The 26,284-nt window shown below is 34.1% G+C and overlaps 1 protein-coding gene across 1 annotated transcript in view; it reads right to left on the reverse strand.

Moving 5' to 3' along the window:
• Positions 1-21,145: 21,145 nt before the first annotated feature.
• LOC149772500 (uncharacterized) overlaps positions 21,146-26,284 on the reverse strand; it is a 113,390-nt gene continuing 108,251 nt past the window's right edge. Inside the window, exons 23-25 of the mRNA XM_089947710.1 lie at positions 24,367-24,608; positions 23,558-23,671; positions 21,146-21,675 (exon numbers count right to left, since the gene is read on the reverse strand). Coding sequence (XP_089803836.1) covers positions 21,146-21,675; positions 23,558-23,671; positions 24,367-24,608 — 886 coding nt within the window. The remainder of the gene's footprint in view (positions 21,676-23,557; positions 23,672-24,366; positions 24,609-26,284) is intronic.

The raw sequence follows: 26,284 nt of genomic DNA on the forward strand, positions 1-26,284 counted from the left end.
TCTTACGAATGACTTAAATTCATGTCAATTATGAGCACTTTCAACGTAATTCCTGACTGCATATGAGTGAATTGTTTTGAATGAATACTCGTAATAATCTCAGTTTCTATTAATGTTTGCAGCGGAATAGATTTATGTTGCTTTCTCTGTAACAATTGTTGTATACTTACCTACATGGGTCTTTAGGATTTATAAAGTTGAAAGTATCATTGTAACTTCTCAGACACTAAAATTGAACATTATATATATATATATATATATATATATATATATATATATATATATATATATATATATATATATATATATATATAAAAGAAGCTATAATCAAGTTAACAATTCCCTAACTCCATTTGGGGGAAGAATATTTTGCCTATAATATAACGACCTATACCAACAAAACTATATATATATATATATATATATATATATATATATATATATATATATATATATATATATATATATATATGTGTGTGTGTGTGTGTGTGTGTGTGTGAATGAGAGCCATTAAAATCCAATTTCCAACCCTGCGGGGGCCAGAATCTAAATGTAGATTGAGAAAGGAAATCTTTGACTTTTTATACAATAAACTTTATTAATGTTTAAAGGATTTTATTCATACCGTTGTCTGTTATTTTATGTACATTTTTAACATCTTTATATTTTAATATTTACCTTATTATTCTAATATTTACATTTATTTGGAGGGTGTATAATCCTAAATTTGTGTGCTGTTAATTTTTACATTGTTTAATCTTTATCTTTAATTGGCACCACATAGTCATATTGGTGCTGAGGTGTCATAAAATGCTACTAGATTTATAATGTATTTTTCTAAACCAATTAATATTTTATTTATTACAAATTTATGAAGTTTTGTAAATTCTATTTTAAAATATTTAGGCCCTTTTATTATTGGTACATAAGAACTTTTATCTATTGGGAAGGGATCTTCAACCTAGGTCGCCATATATACTTATTGGCTCCTCACGAGATTACTCCAGATGTATGTAACTAAATTTGGTATCCCAGCTTAGATTTACTCTTTGTGCCACAAAAGGTTGGTGGTTAGGCAAAACAGGGAAGCACTGGAATTTGTGTTGCTACAATTAAATTCATAACTGACCCAATCGGTCTGTGCATATCCTAATCACAACATAGGCCTTATTGATGAAGCCATATGGTAGTGTGTTGTTTGTGTGGACAATGAAGGCTTTGAATTTAAGTAATGCATATATACATATACATACATATATATATATATATATATATATATATATATATATATATATATATATATATATATATATATATATATATATGGTAAGAAACCAGTGTTTTGACAATTCACAATGATGAAATAATAGAGAAATTAAATACTAAGCATAGTGTACGATCAAACTAGTTTTGGAGGCAAGTAAAACACAAGATGGCATCAAAAAGGGAGGAATAATTTGTATATTCCAGTATATTATGTTTTTGCACTGTTTGTCAATCCATCCATCCAAACGTAAATATTTTCTTGTGGATTGCTCAAGCCTGCCACACTTTAAAAGATTTTGATGAAACATTTCTGATGTATAAATTAGGACCAGACAATTGGTCAAGTACCATAGGAAGTCCTGTATGTCCCTGTCATGTGAAGGGAAAATGTGATTTAGGGACCTGTATCTATGTCCAGAATCTTGCTTTTAAACTACTGAATATATTTTAATGACATTTTGGCCAAGCCAATTACATATAATTACCAGATAGTGTTGTTAATACATATACCACAGCCACATATCCTGTCTCAATATAAAAGTTACACGACAAAGTAAAATACAAGACACCAACTTGTAGAACATACTTGTCTGGAACACAAATTTGAAGCTGCTCTTGTTATTTCAGTGAAATATCAGACAGTGATAATCCCTTACTATAACTTCATATATTATGACGTCGTTTTTACAGCAGGTTATATATTAGATTCCATTAATTATATAGTTATTAAATTATGTGCAGAATCTATTTCATTATAAGATGTCTCACTATAAGGCATCATACATAGGTTGCCAAGGACAACGTGATAAGAAGCCGTTTATATAGTACGTACACGTGGAGGGGGTTGAAGACTGCGTATGTGTGCGTACGTGGGGAGGCGGATTAAGACCAAGTAGTACATACGCGCATAAAAACACGCTATATTATAAGTACTACGATTATAACCTCCGTACCTTGGCCAACAACAAAAAACATATAGTATTCGCACCCGAGAGTGGGGTGTCTAAAACTGTCAACTTGTAATCGTTTCAAAAAACACAGAAGCGCTCTTCATAAACAAGCAGACAGACGAATCATTGTCCTTTTCTTGTTTCCAGAACAGTCCTTACTTTTGTTCTCTAACATAGAGCATATAGGACATGTATTGTGATGTTAAAACTACAAAACTATGAAGTGGCGGGGGTGCTATTTAACCTATTTAATTTTATTTAGTAAATTGTGTTTCTGCAAAAGTACTTACCCAGTCATATCACTATTAAACCCTTCCAATCCTCCAAATGAAATTAGAGACATTTTCATCCTTCTAGGAGGGCTGGGTTAGATAGGTCGAACCTATACCTAACTGTCATGTGGGTTTTCTCAGAGAAACATAACATTGGAGAGCAGAAATCAAACTCTAATGTTTTAATAACTCCTATCAATAATTACCCATCGTACATAACCAAGTGCAACGCTACATTTCCAGGATTTAATCATTAGAGACCAATAAATAAATTACGAAATAAGAAATATGTTGCGGATATCTGAAGCCTGAACATTTATATAAAAAAATTCTCGATTATCAAAACAATATAAATAAGTACAATAGCAGTTCCTGCTATAGTCTATTAGTCTTTACTGTTGAAAATTTATTTCACAGTGATTTCATCAAATATGATATAAGTTGTCCATATAAACTATTACAATGAGGTACTACAAACCAAGTAAATATAAAACATAAGGACAACAATTTCAGGTTATATATTTTAATGAGTATTCCGAGCAAATTAAATTGTTTGTCGTGCAAGAAGGGAATGTGTAGAATGTATTTATACTTAATTTCCTTTTCTGTTTGATCTCCTTATGACCATTACGTAATCGATGCTGGGGTCCTCAACAGACCAGTTCACCTTTATGTTCGTGATACTTCAAAGCTTTCTTTATCTAATATATACCAGCTACAACTGATAACAACTTGATTTATGACTCAACCAGAAGCCACCTTCCTTACAACTCGTCAATTAGTGTCAGGTTTACATAATGCTTAAATTTACAATAACAAATTAGTTCACTGCTTTCTAATTTCTAGAATGCAATAATATAATCAAATAAAATATCAAGGATGATATAGACATGCCCTTGTCGAAGAAGGCTTTATCGAATACAACCTTTTCAGTCCGACGTTGTAAACAAAATTTCTGACATTTCCTTTACGCTATCTTTAGAGTAATTTAATTATCCCTCAGCCGAAATATTTGTATATCTTTCTATATGATATGCAGCACAAATAAATCCAATTTTAATTTCCCAATAATCATGTTAAAATGGAATATATATATATATATATATATATATATATATATATATATATATATATATATATATATATATATATATATATATAAGTAAAAGATTAACTAATGGTAAATAGATTAATAATTTTACGTGATAAACGACTTAATAACCTTGGAAGAAAGTTTAGCTCCATGAAAATTAATGATATGAGGAATGATTTAGTTAAAGAGATAGAATATAAGTTTCAGGTAAAATTATAACAAAGCATATCGGTCGTTTAACTTGCAGATTTTGGAATGGAAAGTGTTCCTGATAGCGGCTGTTACATTAGGTCTTGCAGTCATTACATGACTTAACGTATCTCAAATTTTAAATGGATTTGGTAACATACTTGGGCTTGTTGCGAAGGTTTTAAACGAGAAGCTATTATACAAAAAAATTAAAATACGATGAGAATGTAACCTCATTATCAACAATAACCAAAGACAGCTGTCAATATTGCACGGAACACATTATGAATCTGTTGCTTTAGTGTATTATACACACTGCTTACAAACGTTATTGAGCAGTAAATATAAAGAATATTTGAAAGACGAAATCACATTGGAGAGCAGAAATCAAATTCTAATATTTTAATAACTCCTATCAATAATTACACATCGTATATAACCAAATGCAACGCTAAATTTCCAGGATTTAATCATTAGAGACCAATAAATAAATTACGAAATAAGAAATATGTTGCGGATATCTGAAGCCTGAACATTTATATAAAAAAATTCTCGATTATCAAAACAATATAAATAAGTACAATAGCAGTTCCTGCTATAGTCTATTAGTCTTTACTGTTGAAAATTTATTTCACAGTGATTTCATCAAATATGATATAAGTTGTCCATATAAACTATTACAATGAGGTACTACAAACCAAGTAAATATAAAACATAAGGACAACAATTTCAGGTTATATATTTTAATGAGTATTCCGAGCAAATTAATTTGTTTGTCGTGCAAGAAGGGAGTGTGTAGAATGTATTTATACTTAATTTCCTTTTCTGTTTGATCTCCTTATGACCGTTTACGTAATCGATGCTGGGGTCCTCAACAGACCAGTTCACCTTTATGTTAGTGATACTTCAAAGCTTTTTTTATCTAATATATACCAGCTACAACTGATAACAACTTGATTTATAACTCAACCAGAAGCCACCTTCCTTACAACTCGTCAATTAGTGTCAGGTTTACATAATGCTTAAATTTACAATAACAAATTAGTTCACTGCTTTCTAATTTCTAGAATGCAATAATATAATCAAATAAAATATCAAGGATGATATAGACATGCCCTTGTCGAAGAAGGCTTTATCGAATACAACCTTTTCAGTCCGACGTTGTAAACAAAATTTCTGACATTTCCTTTACGCTCTCTTTAGAGTAATTTAATTATCCCTCAGCCAAAATATTTGTATATCTTTCTATATGATATGCAGCACAAATAAATTCAATTTTAATTTCCCAATAATCATGTTAAAATGGAATATATATATATATATATATATATATATATATATATATATATATATATATATATATATATATATATATATATAAGTAAAAATATTTATTAAATGGTAAATAGATTAATAATTTTACGTGATAAACGACTTAATAACCTTGGAAGAAAGTTTAGCTCCATGAAAATTAATGATATGAGGAATGATTTAGTTAAAGAGATAGAATATAAGTTTCAGGTAAAATTATAACAAAGCATATCGGTCGTTTAACTTGCAGATTTTGGAATGGAAAGTGTTCCTGATAGCGGCTGTTACATTAGGTCTTGCAGTCATTACATGACTTAACGTATCTCAAATTTTAAATGGATTTGGTAACATACTTGGGCTTGTTACGAAGGTTTTAAACGAGAAGCTATTATACAAAAAAATTAAAATACAATGAGTGTAACCTCATTAACAACAATAACCAAAGACAGCTGTCAATATTGCACGGAACACATTACGAATCTGTTGCTTTAGTGTATTATACACACTGCTTACAAACGTTATTGAGCAGTAAATATAAAGAGTATTTGAAAGACGAAATCACATTGGAGAGCAGAAATCAAACTCTAATGTTTTAATAACTCCTATCAATAATTACACATCGTATATAACCAAATGCAACGCTAAATTTCCAGGATTTAATCATTAGAGACCAATAAATAAATTACGAAATAAGAAATATGTTGCGGATATCTGAAGCCTGAACATTTATAAAAAAAATTTCTCGATTTTCAAAACAATATAAATAAGTACAATAGCAGTTCCTGATATAGTCTATTAGTCTTTACTATTGAAAATTTATTTCACAGTGATTTCATCAAATATGATACAAGTTGTCCATATAAACTATTACAATGAGGTACTACAAACCAAGTAAATATAAAACATAAGGACGACAATTTCAGGTTATATATTTTAATGAGTATTCCGAGCAAATTAATTTGTTTGTCCAAACAACAGATGGCAGAAAGTTAAAGAGGCAATAAAATCAACATGCCAAGAATTTTATAGGCGTCATGAAGCATCAGCAGAAATAATGGATTTCAGCCGAAACATTGCGCAAAATCCAGGTGCGTAAACAGATAAAAGCAGCAGTAAATAGCAGTAGGACAAGAACTAAAAAAGTAAAGGTACAAAAAGAGTACACTGACGCCCACAAAGAAATGAAAAGAAGCATCAAGATAGACAAGAGAAACTAAGTTGAAGGAATGGCAGCAGAGGCAGAACAAGCGACAAGAAGTGGAAACATGAAGATGCTGTATGACATCACCAAGAAGCTGTCGGGCAAGTACAGCAAAACAGAAAGACCCGTAAAGGACAAGCAGGGAAAGACCACAGCAAGTACAGAACACCAAATTAAGAGATGGGTAGAACATTTTAAAGAACTGTTGAACAGGCCAGCCTCACTAAATCCCCCAGAAATCCACCCAGCCAACGCAGATCTCCCCATAATCTGTGAGAATCCCACCAGAGACGAGATCAGGAAAGCCATCACCCAGCTGAAGAACGGCAAGGCAGCTGGACCTGATGGTGCCCAGCAGAAGCCCTCAGAGCAGACTTAGATGTTTCTATACCACCTCTTTGAGAAGATCTGGGAGGAAGAAGAAATACCGCCTGACTGGAAGGAGGAACACCTCATCAAGATCCCAACGAAAGGCGACCTCAGCAACTGTTCCAACTACAGAGGAATCAGACTCTTATCAGTACCAAGAAAAGCCTTCAACCGGGTCATCTTCGAAAGGATGAAGGAGGCCGTTGACCCACAGTTACGAGATGAGCAAGCTTGCTGCCGGCAGAACAGATAGTGTACAGACCAAATAGCTACTCTTCGCATCATAGTCGAGCAATCGTTGGAGTGGAATTCTTCACTCTTTATCAACTTTGTCGATTATGAGAAGGCATTATACAGCGTGGACCGAGAGACACTCTGGAAACTTCTTCGCCACTACGGCATCCCAACCAAGCTGGTGAACTTGATCAAGAACACTTACAACGGTCCTGCAGTCATTCATGCAGGACAGCACACAGACAGCTTCCTAGTGCAGACTGGCCTGAGGCAAGGCTGCTTACTGTCGCCGTTTCTCTTCCTTCTCGCCATCGACTGGATTATGAAGACGTCCATCAAATTGCGGAGAAATGGGATCCAGTGGACATTGTGGAGTCAACTTGAGGACCTGGACTTTGTCGATGACCTAGCACTCTTGTCCCAAAGTCAGCAGCAAATGCAGGATAAGACCGACATACTGGCAGACACATCAGCACAGCTTGGCCTCAACATCCACAAAGACAAGACCAAGATCCTCAAAATCAATTATGTCAGTAACAACCCAGTCACACTGCAGGGAAGTTCCCTGGAAGAGGTGGAGTCCTTCACGTACCTGGGCACCATTATCAACCAGCAGGTGGCACAGACGCAGATGTCAAGGCAATGATCGGAAAAGCGAGAACAGCTTACATACAGCTCAAGAACATCTGGGGTTCCAAAGAAATTTCCTTAACTACCAAGATGAGACTGTTCAACTCCGACGTGAAGTCAGTCCTGCTGTATGGATCAAAGACCTGGAGAACCACCAAGTCGACTATAAGAGAGTTCAGACCTTCATCAACAGCTGCCTAAGAAGAATTATCCAGATCCGCTGGCCAGACACCATCAGCACACCAAACTGTGGCAGAGAACCTCCCAGCTTCCAGTAGAGGACGAGATCAAGAAGAGAAGGTGGGGTTGGATAGGACACACCCTACGTAAGCCGCCAACCAACATTACCAGACAGGCAATGAAATGGAACTCTCAAGGCAAGCGGAGGACGGGATGACCAAGAAACACCTGGCAACGTGAACTTGAGGCGGACATGACTAAGATAGGTCACACCTGGAGTCACCTTGAAGGGATGGCACAGGACAGAAGCCTCTGGCAATCTTTTGTGGGTGGCCTATACACTGGCAGGGGTGACGGACAAAACTAACTTGTTTGTCATGCAAGAAGGGAATGTGCAGAATGTATTTTTACATAATTTCCTGTTCTGTTTGATCTCCTTATGATCATTACATAATCGATGGTGGGGTCCTCAACAGTACAGTTCACCTTTATGTTCGTGATACATCAAAGCTTTCTTTATCTAATATATGTACCCGCTACAATTGATAAAAACTGGATTTAGGACTCAACCACAAGCCTCCTTCCTTACAACTCGTCAATTAGTGTCAGGTTTACATAATGCTTAAATTTACAATAATAAATTATTTCACTGTTTTCTAATTTCTAGAATGCAATAAAATAATCAAATAAAATATCAAGGATGATATAGACATGCCCTTGTCGAAGAAGGCTTTATCAAATACAACCTTTTCAGTCCGATGTTGTAAACAGAGTTTCTGACATTTCCTTTACGCTCTCTTTAAAATAATTTAATTATCCCTCAGCCAAAATATTTGTATATCTTTCTATATGATATGCAGCACAAATAAATCCAATCTTAATTTCCCAATAATCAGGTTAAAATGGAATATATATATATATATATATATATATATATATATATATATATATATATATATATATATATATATATATATATATATTGACATGGATGCTCTTTTACTACAGAAATGGGCCTTTGGTTTTTTGTTAATATCATCCGTTAACATAGAAGGCAACAAATAGGTCTTTTTCTCTTCCTCAAACTTCTTCTGACTTCTGGTTCATAAATGAATACTCTCTTCAAACAGCCTTGTCTCTCCACATAAATTTTTCTGTTCCAAACACTCATATCTGTGATTTGAATAATTGTCCATGATGATTGCACATACATGGGTTAGTCCATATGGAACAGCATTGATGATACGAGAGTAGATGATTCTACTATGTTGTCACCTCTTAGTCTCATCCCAACACATTTAACTGGTTAAGACTTAGAAGTGACACCCTGATTTTCTAATGATGTTTTGTGCTTTGTGTATCCCTGTCCACCCATAAGGTGTTATAAGTTTGTTTGTCTCCAAGAAGAATAAAGATACAAATTTGGTCATGGTTAGTCTAAGTTTTGTTCATCATATGATAGAGTTTAAATTATCCCATTAAAGTTTGGTTGGTTGTACTCCCTTCCCTATGCCTGGGCTGGCATTGGGCCTGGTTTCTATCCTTCCTTACTTGGAACCTAGGGGAGTACTATCCACCCTGTGGACTATTTAAGTCCCAGGGTAGTTTTCCTTCCCTTTCCCCTGTTATTTAAATATTGAGTAGTGACTGCCAGAGTCATTTTAGTCCAATGTGATGTGTACTTATATGTGTTCTGTTGTATTATGTCCCCTTTTTCACGTATGGACGGCTCTATCTGGATCAAATCTTCTATGGTTTGTTTTCTTATCTAATCCTGTCTGTGTATAATTTTGAATTGTATTCAAAAATATGTGTTAAAAATAATAAAGTGTCTATATGCATAGTATCTTTGTACCATGAGTGTACTAGTTGCATTTTGTTATCTAGTTTTTCTATATGCCATGGCATATTGTTGTCCAATTATTTTTATATTGTTGCACCTTAGTGCCTGAAAAAGGATTGAAATCTTCCATCACATGTAAAACATTGTCTTGTGCTTTAAACTTTTACTTGAAAGTGCCTTAGCATCTGATATAGGGATTGAAGTTTTCTGTGTTAGTCCTAAATCTCTCTGTAGTAATTTTTCTTTAGAGTGCACATTTATGATAGCATAATTATCAAGAGAGAGTTATTCTTTTGTTAGTTACAATTATGATTTAGTATAGTTGCATAATTTTCTGGTGAATGTTTCAAATCATTTCATAGTTATTTTTGAAATACCTTAGCATCCCAAAACGGATCGAAAATCTCTATCACATGAACGTGATAGAAAACATGTAGGTAGCTGCTTGCTTGCTTACATTAAAGTGGTGTGCATACATAGGAACATGTACCACTGGTTTATGACTCCACTGCAACCTGATAATTGTTCCTGAGGGAAGGAAACAGTGCCTCATCTCCCAGGCTTTTGTGCCCTCAAAGAGTGCTGATAATTTTAGATGTCGGCTGGCAAAACATAATGTTTCATGCTAGCTGAATGGTAGCCAAGTATTCCAGGACTGGTGACAGTCCTAAAGTCTTGTGGGGAGCAATTGGAATAAGTAACCTATTGAAAAAGAATGTGATGAATGCCATTGTTCTTTCAGCTGGAAAATTAGGCTCATCAATGGACAAAAAATCATCCAGTAAATGCAAGAAATGTGATATACCATAATTATGTTGAGCTATCCACAAAAATGCTCTGACCAGTGTATCAAAAATCATGGGACTACTTCTACTACTAAACACTAACTTGGTGTAGAAACATTATTTTTTCCTCCACTTGAGGCCACATTGTTGGGAGTATGGGAATTAGTATGAATGCATCAGTAATATCCGTCTTGCACATATTAGTACCCTTTCCAGAATGTGAATAGCATCATTTATATGGACGAGAGAGAGAAAAAATCATCTTTGCTGATAAAAGCAGTGATACTTTCATGCTCAAGCGAACTGTAAGGTGCCGACAGATCTACTTTAAGTCTGTACTTGCCAGAACATTACTCTGTACTACACCCAGGGGGCTATTCCAGAATATAGGAAATGGTGGACTTTCAAAGAGACCTATGAGGTAGTTCTTGGAGAGCTCATACTCAAGTAATACATCAACCACATCAGGTTGTGATGTCACTGATACCACATTTTTACACTCGAATGAAGAAATAGGCTGATGAGAAAGTCCCGTATGAAAACCATAGCAGAGACCATTTATAAGATAATCCACAAATTCTTTATCAGGATGGTGTTGCAATTCCTCTTGCAATCTAGTGATGTTGTTAACGCTATATCATGAATTAGTCCATGAAGTTTTGTAGGTGGCAGTACCTGCTTAGTCCTCGGGTCACACTTGAGCTGTGATTGTGTTTTTTGCAAGTCAAGCACATGTGCGCATTACCACAATTTGGTCGGAAACAACTATTTGTTCGACTGAATTCTTTGAATTAATCAAGATGTTCAGTTTAAATGACATTCATATATTCAGTTTAGAATTAAGAGGTGCCACCTCTTAATTCAGCTGCAAAAGTTGCTTGTAATTCCATTCCTTTTTGGGAGTGCTCCAAAAGTAGTGACATCATATATTCAATAAATTGTGCTTGTAACTAGTCTAATAAGAATAAAATTGATTCAACAGGGAATGAAGAGACGTAGGCCTGCTTTTTGAAGTGGATCATGATATGTTTGACCGTTTCCTTTGATTTTGTTTGCAAATTTATTATATCCGTAACAAAGTAATCTAGAATAAAATCATAAGGATAACCTACCATATCTAACATAGCATGATGTTGTCTTCTTCTGTTTACAATGGTAATGTCATCAAATTTTGTGTTCCAGCTTTTGAATGAACTCAACTGACCCACAGATGTTGCCAATCAACATCAGATTAATTTGTACATGTGTGAAAAATATCCACCTTTTTCAGTTCAAGAGAAATTATGTGGCCCCTAAAGTGATGAAATATCAATAATATCTAGTTTTAAAGGATGATTAATACCAATATCTTTCAAGATTCAGTATTATTCAGGTGAATGGTACATATTATGTTTTGCACATAACTGTGGCATTATGAGAAAGGGCAATAACTCTAATAAAAAATTTTTGAGTGCTAAGGGATTTGTAAAAGTGTGCATCTTCAGGTGATGACCATCAAATTTATGAACTTTCATGGCAATCCACCAAAAACTGCAGAACTAGTTGCTACAAAAAATGGCAATAGCTGTAACAAAAATCAATGAAGCAAAGTGACTTGTCAATAAGTGCATCTTCAGGTGATGACGATAATTTTTACCAAGTTTCATGGCAGTCTATCAAAAACTGGATCTAATTCCACTTATGAGATTGATGGCAGATGAATATGAGGACTGTTGTATTCCCCTGCCATTACTGAAAGTACAAAAACATTAAGACAAGAGCACGATGTGATCAGTCTGTATTATACGGCATACTAAAAAACAAAACTTTTCAAGTGAAGATGCTAAAATCTTCTAGTACATATTTCAAGTAGAAATGAGAAGAAAAGGAACAAAAATCAAATAGAATTAATTATTTCTCAAATAATTGATATGAACTTATAACCATCCCATCTGTTCCTCAATAGGGATAGTCACATAACACCCATGAAACCACTTGTGTGCAGTAACCATTTTTATTCTTTCAACTTCAAATGAAAAAAAGAAATTAGCCACCCTTGATAGTGAGGGATATTGAAATCAAGGTAGAAAGGTCATATGATTTTACTAAAACATTCACAGGTCTTTCTGCATATGTGATAGTTTAACATTCATGGTAGTACATGGCACTTCTGAAATGGTAAATACTAATACATAGTTCTGCCTTCCATAAAATCCATAAATACAACTATAAAATCTTTCAATGTCATGAACAGCAGTATCTTAATATTTAAAAGGTTCATTACAACATACACATCTTAGATACTGACAAAAACTGTTGATATTATTAGAATAAATTATCAAAAGAACTCAGTGGTAAATTATCAGTTGATGCAAACAAAATATTTTCAATTACTGCAATGATAAACTGAAAGAATAAGAAAGATTCAAAGTAGATGAAGAAAAAGTATGAACAGCAATAATATAAAAAATATAAATATGATGTGTGTATGCATTAAAACATGAATGTATATTCAATAATAATGCATTACACAAATACAATGGCTAACTCATATAAACATGCATTCTTGTAAGTGAAATCAAATTATAAATATTATCACAACCTGCAAATATTCCAATTCAATAGTGATAGCTGCAGTATAACATTATACATGTTGAAAATATATGTGCATAAAACAGACAGTAGTTAAAAAATTATACAAAAGGAAATAGTAAAATCATATATTGTAACATTATTTGTGCTGACAATGAGTAAATATCAAATTTAAATACAATTTAATATAGTTCAGTTACTGTGCAATAAATATTCATAAAATTAGGTAAGATCTGTTATAGATCAAAGACTTCAAAATTTTAATCAAATGTGCTGTTTTATACTTCTGTGATCATAAAAGTTTAACATCTTTCTCTGTTATTATTTAGAGGAGCTATGGCCCCTTATTGCCCATTATCACAACTTGCATTTGCATATCTTAACTTTATCATGAATTGTTGAATTTCAGCCAAATTTGGTATGCAGTTCTATATTGATGAAACCATGAAAATATTAGATTTTCAGTATTCCAAGTCATCATTTACAAGAGTGGTTCCCCCTGATTACCCAGTCTTGATTTAACCAGCATAGTATTTCAAAGGACTGCTGAACTTCAACCACATTTGGTATGGAGCTTTATGCTGATGAGATCTTAAGGTTTTTAATTTTAGGCATTCAATGGACAGTTGTACTTAATCCAAGTTTAGTATGCTGTTTAGTGTTGACAAGACCCTGAATAGATTGTTTCCTGCATTCCATGACATCATTTACCCATCCCTGCCCTAAAATGCCCTTCCCCGCATTCCTCAGTATCATTTACCCATCTCTTCCCCAGAATGCTCATCTTCCTATGGTTTCCACAGTACTTTTTTAGTGAGGTTTGATTTCAACAAAAACTTGGTATGTTTAATGCTGCTTTACGTTGATGAGACATTAATTCAAATGACTTTCCATCATTACACATCATTTAAAGGAGTTATGACCCATCACATTTCATCTTTGTAACTTTGGTTTCTACAGCACAACTTTTACTAGTATTTTTGGATTGTAAGCAAATTTAGCATACACATTTATACTGGTAAATCAGTTTGATTTCTAGCATTCCAAAACTTCCCAAAACTTCATTTACAAGAGTTTTGTCCCCTTCCACAGGACTACTTTATCAAAAATTGTTGGATTTCAACTAAATTTGGCATCCAGTTTTATACTGATCAAACTTTTAACTGGTTGGATTTCCAGCAGTATGATTCAAAATTGAATGAGAAAACATATCTTATACTGAAGACTAATATAAGAATTATATAAAAACAAAAATTTATCACAGGAAAAATAAAGTACCTTAAAAATATATAGCATGTGCTGAAGCATACAATATCTTTCAAATCATGAGTATCAGTTTTGATTTCAATCGAGTCAAGCCAGAGTCTCACTGATCAGTTAAATAATAATAATAATAATAATAATGATAAAATATTCCTGAGAATTCTTTACTAAGTAGTATATATATATGCTGCATATTGAGTGATGTCATGAGGTGAGCTCCATTTCAAACTACATCTATGGAGTCTGCACCATGAATTGTCTCCCCTTTCAAAAACTCGAAAGCTGATTTCATGGTTGTGGGTTTAACTTTTCTTTTTCCTCAGTGAACTTTTGGGTCTTGAGGCTGCAGACTTGGATCTTATGCCTGGAAAATAAAATTTTCAATACCATGAAACATATATTTTTACATTCAAAAGAACATAGCTGTAAACAATAATTTCATTATACTATACTCCATAAAATTTGTTTATTTCTAAAAGAGGAAAATATTTTTTTCTCCAAAAGTAATTATCCAACCATATTAACATTAGGAAATTACCTTCTGCTACCTCAAAATCTAACCATCCCTGGAGACAAAGAAATGTTTTTCTATCTACATGTCATACAGATGATGGGATGTAACTCAGACAAATTAACTCCCCAAGTTTCCACTAGATAACCACCCATATCCTGGATATTTATTGGGAAAGCTTGAGTAAACCTGTAGTGGGATGCTCTCATTTGTAGGAAAGAGTGGAAGGGTTTAATAATAATGTGATGAAGTATTTTCAGAGAAACGTAATTTACTACAACATTTCTTTTCTCCATCATATGCATCACCCAAATACACTAACATTATTAGAATAGGTGAAAAGAAGGCATGCTTGAGCAACCAACTCTAACCACATCACCCTATGATGACTGCTCTTCCAAAAGGATCAGCCCCTCCTATCATGAGGCTAGTACAACTGAAGATTACATATTTCAAAGTTCACTTTTTATCCTAACTGAACAGAATATGTGGGCTTAGAAAACATGCATTTTTGAAGTCCAAAGCTGTTTCTATTTTGAGACTTTCCCATGACCATGTACTAAACCACATGTTGTATCACTACAAAAAATTAATAACACTATTGAAATTCATGTAAAATTTGCATGTAACTCATTTAGATTTACAGAATAAAAATGCTAATTTTATTCTTCTTAACTATCTATATGATAGATATCTATAAGTGTGATGCCTGCCATATTTACAAAAACCTGCAAACATTTACACATCAGTTGGACAATGAAACAATTATGTTAAAATGCTAATAATCCTCCTGCATGCCATAACTGTCACTTTGTACCAAATTAGTTTCTTTCAGTAAAGATATTGATATGAAAAGTAAAGTTTTGTTACTTAAAGGAGACTAGAAATCAAAATTTTCCTTCTACGTATGTAATTCTCTACAGATTTTAATTTGACTGACATGTTTATAAATTAAATATCGTAAGCGGGTAGTGATTTTATTGCATGGAAGATACCACGATTCCGTAAATTGCCGAGTTTTTCCGAGTTTTAATGAGACGACAGATCACGTGGTACCGTGACGCAATACTAGCCAGTCCTCGAATACAAACATCAACATTGGCGAGCGAGGCAGACGGAAGGAGACCACATTTGGGGTGCACATTCAAAACTTGAATCTGCAGTCTGATATAATAGTTTATGTACTGTACTGGTCAGTGTTAAAAGAATTTTTTTAGGCATAGGCCCCGGGCAGGTGACTTAAATAAACTCAAGCCCTGACTGAAATTCCACAAGCCCGGACAGTTCATACCTGTCAACTCTCAAGCCGGGAGAAAAACCTCCTGATTTTGGGGGTATTTCCTCATCTACATCTCGATCTCGTAATATCTCTAAATTTTTCGCAGCGAAGTCCCGATAATTACATTATGTCTGTCAATTTTCATTTGTCAGAAGAAGAAAAAACCAACCCCAAACCGTTTATAAATAGATATAACGTATGCAATCCACAGTCTAAGCTGCCACACTGCAGACATCGTAGTGATATGACTGAAAAATTGTTAAAGCTACGTTAAAAATTCAAATCACACGCACACACGTCTAAATCCGGCACTGGACGAAATAATTAATATCACACAACATTTTTTTTCTTTTTTTTTTCTTCTTCAGTAAATAGAACGTGAAAATTAAACATTATTCAAGTAAATTTCAGATGTTTTTAAACAACTACAACAGTACTTTAGTATAACAAAATTAAAAGAATACAATTGTCACCAATTAGCTTAAATGAATGATCACTGTGAAATTTTCCCTGCAAACAAAAATCGCATCTCCATTTCCGCCAAAGAAACTCGGCCAGTTAACACCTGACATTCCTCGACCGTATATGTAAAGTTTAATTACCATAATTAAATTAAAAGGAATAAAACAAAATATACCATACAGTATATGTGGCCCTAAAGAACTAATTCTGAATAAATATTTTGTTCAGCAAACAGTGTTACATGCATTAAGACTTAAACCTGAAGTCCATGGCATCGTAAGTAACAACAAAATAGGCATCGAACAGGGTTTCTTTGAAGTCCTTTTCACAAGATCAATGCAAGGATGGAATATGTTCATCAGTCACATCGGCTTTATTGTGATGTGATGTGGTTTTGATTTTTAACGTAGCTTTAACAATTTTTCAGTCATATCGCTACGATGTCTGCAATGTGGCAATTTATAGTGATGTCTAGCACTGGGGCATCATGCCGCAGACATGTAGCATGATGTCCCACTCAGTCATATTATCCTGACACCAGGCCGACCAGTCCTAACACTAACCTCTTAATGCTGAACGCCAAGCGAGGCAGCTGTTAGTACCATTGTAAAAGTCTTTCGTATGACTCGGCCGGGGATCGAACCCACGACCTCCCGCATCCGAGGCGGACGCTCTAACCACTAGGCCACCGGAACGGTTACATCGGCTTTATTGTTTGCGTACATAAATCAAAACTTCAGCTATTTTGCAATTTAGCCAGAGCTGACCAGAATATGCAAAATGGGCTTGTCCTGGGGGAATAATAAGGCGTATCACATGGAGAAAAGGTACGTCCCATGGGCGCTCGCACATTGGGGCAAGGGGTTGGGTCAATAGTACTCCCCCCCACCCAGTTTCTATTGTCAGCCATTTAATGTGAAACTTTGACCTCTTTTCTTTTAATCGCTGTTATTTAAACTGCCCAAGGAATAATTTTATATCAGTTCCAATCATTACAGATTTCCGTTTATACATACTACATGTATACAATGATTTTTTTTTTTAAATTTGTAATTTTTATAAGATTACTGAAAATTGTGTTTTCTCGAAACACGACAGGTTTAGAATATTATTTTTGGCAAAGCCTCCATTTGATTAAAATCAAATCTAAATTTCACCTTGGACAGTAGTGATTTGATTTAGATTGTGCCGTGTTAAGGCATGCATGTCAACATCTTGAAAATACATTTACTAATTTCACCAGCGCGATCAAAGTTTCCTCAGGCAAACAATTTTTGTTTCGACAAGCCTGACGGGCACCTCATTTTGAATACAGGATGGGCCGGGACTAAAACCAGAGGGACCCAGGGTGTCGGGCTATCCGATTTATTTTTAGCACTGCTGGTGTAGATAAAAGATCTGTGAATTGATTGTTGCATTTTGTGGTCAATTACTCGGCCTTCTGCCTATTTTCGTAACTCGCACGTTCAACACTTTTCCCAGGATTTAAAATATTCAACGTTATGTCTGGAACAGAGCCAACTTTTTGTCTAAGCCTAGCATTTGCGTATCCTTGAGCTGCCATTTTTTCAGAATCCCTCTCATAACAGTTCTTTGAGAAATGTAACGAGCACATAGGGCTGTATGGTGTTGCTTTGAAATCGACTCGTCTGTAATAATGTATCCATTCTTTCAGTATGCCTTTATCTTTCGGAAAAGAAAAAAAAATGTTGTCCACTGGCTTTTCTTAATGTTTTATTACACCCGTAAGCAACGCAAAACGGTATTGTCTTTTATTCTGGCAACTCCCACTTGGGCTGCTGGAGTCGCTACTATGACGTCACATCCCGAAAGTAACCGAATAGGCGCGGAAATTTTGCATACGAGGTCACGGAAATTCAGCTCCTAGAAGATAGGCCAATATTTTAATATTGGCATTTCGGTCGCAGATGATACTTCAGAATAAGGTTTACTGCTATAGTACCTTTATTATTATCCAATATTTCCATTGGTTTCTGGTCTCATTTAAGTCTAAAAATAAGCATTTTCCACCATAACTTAGATTACTTCATTAAACACTGCAAAACAACACCCATGGCATAACTATTTACCCACCCATACATTCAGCTGCTTCACTTTCAAGCTGTGGGGTAAAACTGCATAGCAGACTTGAAAAGATTTAGAAGCTGGAACTTTGTGCAAGGGGTTCAATTCAGCACAAAATCTTTTAAAATCTTCCCCATAAAGTAGATCATGCACATTCATGATGGCAGGTTTTTTCAGCATATGACTGAACAACTAGGTATAACACACTGTCTCACACCAAAAAAAACCATAGTTTTCAATAATCCTAGGAAAAAGAAAAAACAAAAAATGAGAAATTTTTGGACCACCACTATGCATGTCAGAAGCATGTAATCTCTATGAACAGTCCTGCCATTGTAAAAATATCCTTGGGACAGTTTATACAGCTGATTCTCATCAAGTCCATTAAAAGATGATGCAGTCAGAGATAAGCAACCACCACTTCAAAGATTAATTAATTGGCCGATGATGCTATGTCAAGTCCTTGAACCCTGTTGTGGGAGAGCTCATTGAGCTACTCAGTATGGGTAAAGTAGTACACTAAGTGGAACAACCCAAATTGTTTGAGTTAGGTACAATTATGGAGGGGTGTGTTAATTAATGTAAGTTATTACACATCATTTCCTTGAATAAGAATGTTTAAGCCATCATTATTGAGGATTACTATCAACGTTGGGATTAATGGCAACATTTCTTTTTGAAGTTGGATAACAGTAAACCTTGTCAAACAAAAGCACAAGTATGCTCTTAGATTATATAAGAAGGAAGAAGTAAAACATAGAGCAGACTTGCTAGCCCAAAAATTAAACAATTTTGACCAACATGAATTCTGGAAGCAAGTTAAACTAAATAAAAGACAACTTCCAATATGCTACCAATCTGCATTGATGGGAACCATGGTCAAAATAATATATGCAACATGTGGAAAATCATTTTGAAGACTTATTAAATAGCTTTAAAAATTAATTGAATAAGAAGCGTGTTCTTTCGGCACTGAATATTGAGGTAATCACACTATCTGAGACCCAACATGCAATAACAAGACAAAAAGGAGGTAAATAATCAGATTTTATAAGTGGAACATTTTAAATTTTCAGATACTAGACTTACGTGCTTTTGATTATTTTATTTAATTGTATCTTTGTACATAACTTTGTTACAGATGATTTCACAATAGTTACAATTATATTGCTAATGAAAAACAAAATTGGTAACCTGGCAAACAAAAATAACTACAGACCTATAGCTCTTAAAACTATTATTTCAAAAATATTTGAATGCATCATGATGTGAAGTTACAATCTCAGATAATCAGTTTGGTTTCAAAAAGCAACATTCAACAGATTTATGCCAATAATCCTTTAAGGAAACTGTCAGATATTATGAAGAAAATGGCTGACCTGTTACATAGTTCATACTTTTGTTAACTGGTATGGCAAAGAGTTGTACTCTGTGTGCTGCAGAAGTGTAATATCTAGCATTTTCTATGTAACCAATGAGGTGAGGCAGGGAGGTGTTCTTTCCCCTTTGTTATTTAATATATATACATAGATTAATTAAATCGTAATCTGGGTCAGTATCATGTGTGGTTATGTCTGCCACTATATGTACTGTTTCTTAACAATTTTAGTTTCACTGATGATATGTCAACAATAAGTTCTTTTGTCGCAGGTTTAAGGATATTATTAAAGATATGTGAACAATACGCATTAGAGAATGATATAATCTATAATACAAAAAAGTCAGTATGCATGGTCTTTGAGCCAACTTCTTTCAAATTACCATCTCCTCCCCCTGTACATCTTAACAGCAATGCTCTTGCTTATGTCAACAGTTATACATATTTGGGTCAAATTTTAAAATCCAATTGGTCAGATAATGAAGATATGATGAGACATTACCAATTTTGATGTACTCGAACAAACATGCTTCTACATAAATTTAAGAATTATTCATTGAACATCAAAATTAGATTATTCAAATCTTATTACTGCACAATGTATTGTGCCCCTCTGTGGACAAACTTTAGTGAATGTATGAAAAGAAAACTAGTTATTGGTTATAATAATAGTTTTTATTTCCTGTTAGGCCTTCCATGATGGAACAGTGCCTCCAACATGTTTGTAAATTATAATTTATTCAGTTTTGATGAAGTAACAACAAAGTATGTATTCTCAATGATGACAAGAATATCTAATAATAAGAACTGTATATTGAAATCTCTGTGGAACTATGACATTCATTTAAATTCTTGTATTATTAGTAGATGAAACAAATGTTTGCTCTTTAAATGTGCTACTTAAATTTCATTCTTAACAGTGCAGGCCACTGTCCATTGTTGTAGATGTACCTGTATACTTGTAAATAATATATATATATATATATATATATATATATATATATATATATATATATATATATATATATATATATATATATATATATATATGTATGATCTTTTATGTTAACAATGTTTTTACTTTATATTTATAGTTTAATTTCGATGTATGGTCTTGTCTTGTCTTGTCTTGTCTCATCCTATCTCATCTCATCTCATCTTATCTTATCTTATCTTAAATAAACCAAGTTACTATTTCTAAAATCATTGCATAGTGAAATAGAGTCTTAATTAGATTCAATCATTGTTGCTCTCAATACTTCAGAAGAATGTTTCACGGTAATGCATCTCTGTTAATGTTCATCTTTCCACACAATAATGCATCTCTGTTAATGTTCATCTTTCCACACAATAATGCATATCTGTTAATGTTCATCTTTTCACAAAATAATGCATCTCTGTTAATGTTCATCTTTCCACAAAATAATGCATCTCTGTTAATGTTCATCTTTCCACACAATAATGCATCTCTGTTAATGTTCATCTTTCCACAAAATAATGCATCTCTGTTAATGTTCATCTTTCCACACAATAATGCATCTCTGTTAATGTTCATCTTTCCACTCAATAATGCATATCTGTTAATGTTCATCTTTTCACACAATAATGCATCTCTGTTAATGTTCATCTTTCCACTCAATAATGCATCTCTGTTAATGTTCATCTTTCCACTCATTAATACATATCTGTTAATGTTCATCTTTCCACTCATTAGAGATTGGGAGTTAATGTTGTTTAAACTTTTTTCAAGATCTTGTTGAATTTTTCTAAGCATGGAAAATAAATCTTTCTGAATCTGCAGAGCTGTGAAGGAATGTCATACATGCAGGTCTGACAAATGATCAGCTGTGAGGGAATGTCATACATGCAGATGTGAAAAATGATCAGCTGTCAGGGAATGTCACACATGCAGGTCTGAAAATGATCAGCTGTCAGGGAATGTCATACATGCAGGTCTGAAAAATGATCAGCTGTCAGGGAGTGTCATACATGCAGGTCTGAAAAATGATCAGCTGTGAGGGAATGTCATACATGCAGGTCTGAAAAATGATCAGCTGTCGGGGAATGTCATACATGCAGGTCTGAAAAATGATCAGCTGTCAGGGGATGTCATACATGCAGGTCTGAAAAATGATCAGCTGTCAGGGAATGTCATACATGCAGGTCTGAAAAATGATCAGCAGTTAGGGAATGTCATACATGCAGGTCTGAAAAATGATCAGCTGAGTCAACAGCAGAATGCGGTCTGCAATCAAAATGCAGAAAAGTATTTCAGTTCTTGTGACATGGTCTGCTGATGATTGGTTAAACATGTTTGTTACTCCTGGGATTGGGCACTGTCCCAATGCTGTGATGCTTTAATGTCAAAAGACATTGTACATTGCAGAATGACTTGTGTCAATATGGTGTCTGCAGTATGTGCAATGAATAAATGCTCCCCCTTGCTACTGTGATTCATATAGTACAGGAATTCTGAAATCTAGTTTTTCTTGGCTTTGCTCTCTTTGCAGTTGGTTCACCATTCCCTTAACAACAGATGCATTTCACCATTTTGTTTAAATCACCCTTGCATGCTATCCCAACTACTGAAATAATCTTTTAATACATTGAGTAAGATAGGACTTCAATGAAACACTGCCATTAACCACAAACTTACAATTAATTTTTGATAACAATAGCTAAAATGTTCTAATTCAAGCCAATGATGCTTAAAAACTTCTGTTCTTCAACACTCATTTCCATCATTAAATACCTATAATTTCAAATGAATTAGGTTCTTACTTTACCTATGCAAATTAGCCTCATGGACTCCCTCATATCAGTGCTCATAGAACAATAAAGTAATGAGAAAGTATGTATTCTCAATGATGACAATGAATATGTGAGATGAAGGTTGACTATCAATTATATAAACTTTACTAAAACTTTGAGCAGGAATGTGTACTATTTATACAGGCTGGAGAGTGTGTGTGTGTGTGTGTGTGTTATTCAGACTTTTAACATATCTTTAACAACTGTTCAGTCATATTGGTATAATGTCTGCAGTGTGGCAGTTTATAGCGATGTTTAACACTGGGGCATCATATACCATAAACATGTAGCATGATGTCCTACCTAGTCACATTATCCTGACACCAGGCCGACCACCCCTAACACTACCCTCTTAATGCTGAGTGTCAATCAAGGCTGCTGCTAGTACCATTTTTATAAGTCTTTGGTATGACTCAGCTGGGGTTCAAACCCTTGACCTCCTGCATCCGATGTGGATGCTCTAACCACTTAAGACACCAGAGCAATTACAAAGGCTGGAAGTTACAGCCATATATTGTGGTGATTAAGCAAGGTCTCTCAATCTCTTTATCTTTCTGTATGTTATAGCCAAGATTCAGGAAAACTGTGTTTTTCAAAACATAACCATATCAGAGGATTTGGAAGTCAGAAACTTTTCTTATTACTTTTGCCTCAGAAGCATGGTTTCTAATGACAGGCGTCTCTTATAACAGGTCATAACAACATATCATCATTAAATATCTGTGTTCTCAAGACATGTGGTGTCTCAAAGCAGTGGTCTCTTAAGATAGGTTATACATGTACCACTATGAAATGAAAATATAACTGGCATAAATAGTAAGATAAAATGGATTTCATATTTCAGTCAGTTTTGTAAATATAATCAGTTATATACCAATTTCTTCTTCCTCATCATCTTCCATCAAGTCCATAGAAGTTTTGGCTTTGTTAATCTCCTGTCTTAACTCCTTTGCCAGCTTCTTTGCTGCCTTCCCATCTGCACCAGTATCTGATAGTGGAATAAAGGACTCATTTTGATTCAAGAATTCAAGAAAAGGAAAAGTTCAGTTTACACAAGAGCAAATCATCAACACTACACTAAGGAAGAGAATGTCTGAATCAAACTAGGTCACAGCATAATGAAAATATTACATGCTCCAAGAAGTTCAACATTACTGGGGACAAATCCCTGTTCTCTAAACACATCAAACTGACATTTTTCAGTATTATTTTCCAGTCTTAATATATTGAATTCACCTCAAAGATTAAAATTTTATCATTTTAAAATTTAGGCTTTTCTTAATTCCTCAATTTCTTTTCAAGAAAAAAGGATTTCCACATGTACAAATTTGAAACAAATCAACATGTACAAATTTAAGACAAACACACATGTAAACAATTCTACATATACAAGTTTAAAGCAAAAAAGTTATCTTTCATTCTTTCTTCAACCTGTGCTTATGACTAAATTAGTAATGGGCAAAAGTATTATAACATTTGAAATCACTATTTGTGGAGACAATGTTGACAAATTTCGAGTAATCAGGACTAGGTCTTAAGTAAGATTATAGTTAATCTTTGTAGCAAAATTACAAGATTAAACATTTTTAACATTACATCTATTGCTAACAATTATCTGTTTAAAAAAAACTGATATAAAGCTAAGAAAGATTAAAGACAATGTGGAAGAAAATAAATGACAACCTGCCACAGCATTATCTACAGCTTCATTTATCTCAGCTGATGACAGGTTACATGCAGCAGCAAGTTGACTCAAGAGCTGACTCTTTTGGTCCTCAAGTTCACTCTCAAGCTCCTTGTGCAGGTCACGATTGAGTTGATCTTTGCAGCGCTCCAATTCCAATTTCATCTCCCTCTCCAACTCATCCATGGCCTTTTGGTGTCGCTGCTCCATCAAGAATTGGTCAAGTACCTGACTGGCTTTGCTTTAAAAATGAACAAAAGAAATTAGAATTCAAGATAGTCCATCTGATTATTATAATGTACAATATGTTATGTGGCAATGACGAAATAAAATCTGACCATGTTAACAAGATCCATGACTGTATATGAGTTATAAGAGAATCTGTAGTGTAATGAGGGGATTTATAATGAGGGATAACTGTATTTGACACATGGATTAAAGCAAGAGGAAAAAGTGGGACTGATATCATTCACTTGTCTTACATAACTTGCCAAACGATCCTTTCACAAAGCAGAATTGAGCAATATTGTAAGAACAACATCTCGGTAAACTATCTCCCAAATTTATATCTTAATCTGATCAAGTTTATAATCCTAATAAAAATCTGCTCTGAAGATCATGGCAAAATTAATATGCACAGTTTCTTGCTCACAACTGAAGTCATAACAAAATCTTGATGATATAAACCCATTTACCATGTCTCACAGAAATTGGAGGAGAAAATATATTCTTTAGAGAGATAACAAGCTCAGCCAATCAGATGTAAGGTATCTCATTGACATGCCACTTCATTTGGAAATTTTACGAAAATCAAAACACAACTATGGCTTCAAAAATGACAATAAGGTTAGTTAAACAAACAAACAAACAAACACAAAAATCTCATTAATATCACTGGATCCTATTCACTTTTGACACCTTCCAAGAGCTTGATGATACAAGCCCTTATTCTAGTTTTGATCAAAATTGAATCAGAATTAAGATTTCTAGAATGGTACCAAGCTCAGCCAATTTGATCACCTCAGTAACATGCATGGCTCTTGCTCATTATTGAAAATTATCAAAGATCTTGATGATATAAGTATATATTCCAAGTCTCATAAATTCAGACAAGAAATATGGCCTCCAACATTGTCAAGAGCTCTGCTAATATGATGCCAAATTACCTCCCCAATATAAGGAATTGAATCAATAACTGAATCAGTACTACCTTGATGACACAAACCCACATTTAAAGTTTTATCAAAATCAGATCAGAAATGTGGCTTCCAGAGAGGTAACAAACTCAGCCAATCGCATGCAAAATCACCTAATTATTATGCAAGGATTTCACACAATATCAAACTCAATGAAGATCTTCAAGCTTACATTTCAAATTTGATCAAAATCAGATCAGAAAAATTGGCCTCCAAAATGGTAATAATCACAGCTTGCTCATTATCGAATATATCTGAGAACTTCATAAGTATGTATTTCAAGTCTCATCAAAATCAAATAAAAATATGGCATCTAGAGTGCTAAGAAGGTCAACCAATCAGATCACCTCAATATTTTGTACGAATCCCACTCCTTACTGAACTCTTCTGAGATCTGATGATATAAACCCATATTCCAAGTTTGCTGGCAGAAATATGGACTACAGAGTGGTAACAAGCACTGTTGATGGACAGATACATGACACATGATTCACGATGCAAAACCAATGCACGGCCATACCATATCATCATTTGGCCTTACAGATAGCTAAAAATTGTCGATATCTTGACAGTATGTCAACAAGAATACCATTAATAGTACTTATATATCCAATGTATGATGTTATGTACATGTATTTATGGAGATCCGTATCCTGGCATTGGAAAAATTACTTCCCTTTTTATATTAATTTTTTTCCTTGTAAAGAGCAGAATATGAACA

This window comes from Sinohyriopsis cumingii, unplaced genomic scaffold, assembly GCF_028554795.1.
Source record: "Sinohyriopsis cumingii isolate HCF-2022 unplaced genomic scaffold, ASM2855479v2 utg001437l, whole genome shotgun sequence".
In the NCBI taxonomy this organism is placed as follows: Eukaryota; Metazoa; Mollusca; class Bivalvia; order Unionida; family Unionidae; genus Sinohyriopsis; species Sinohyriopsis cumingii.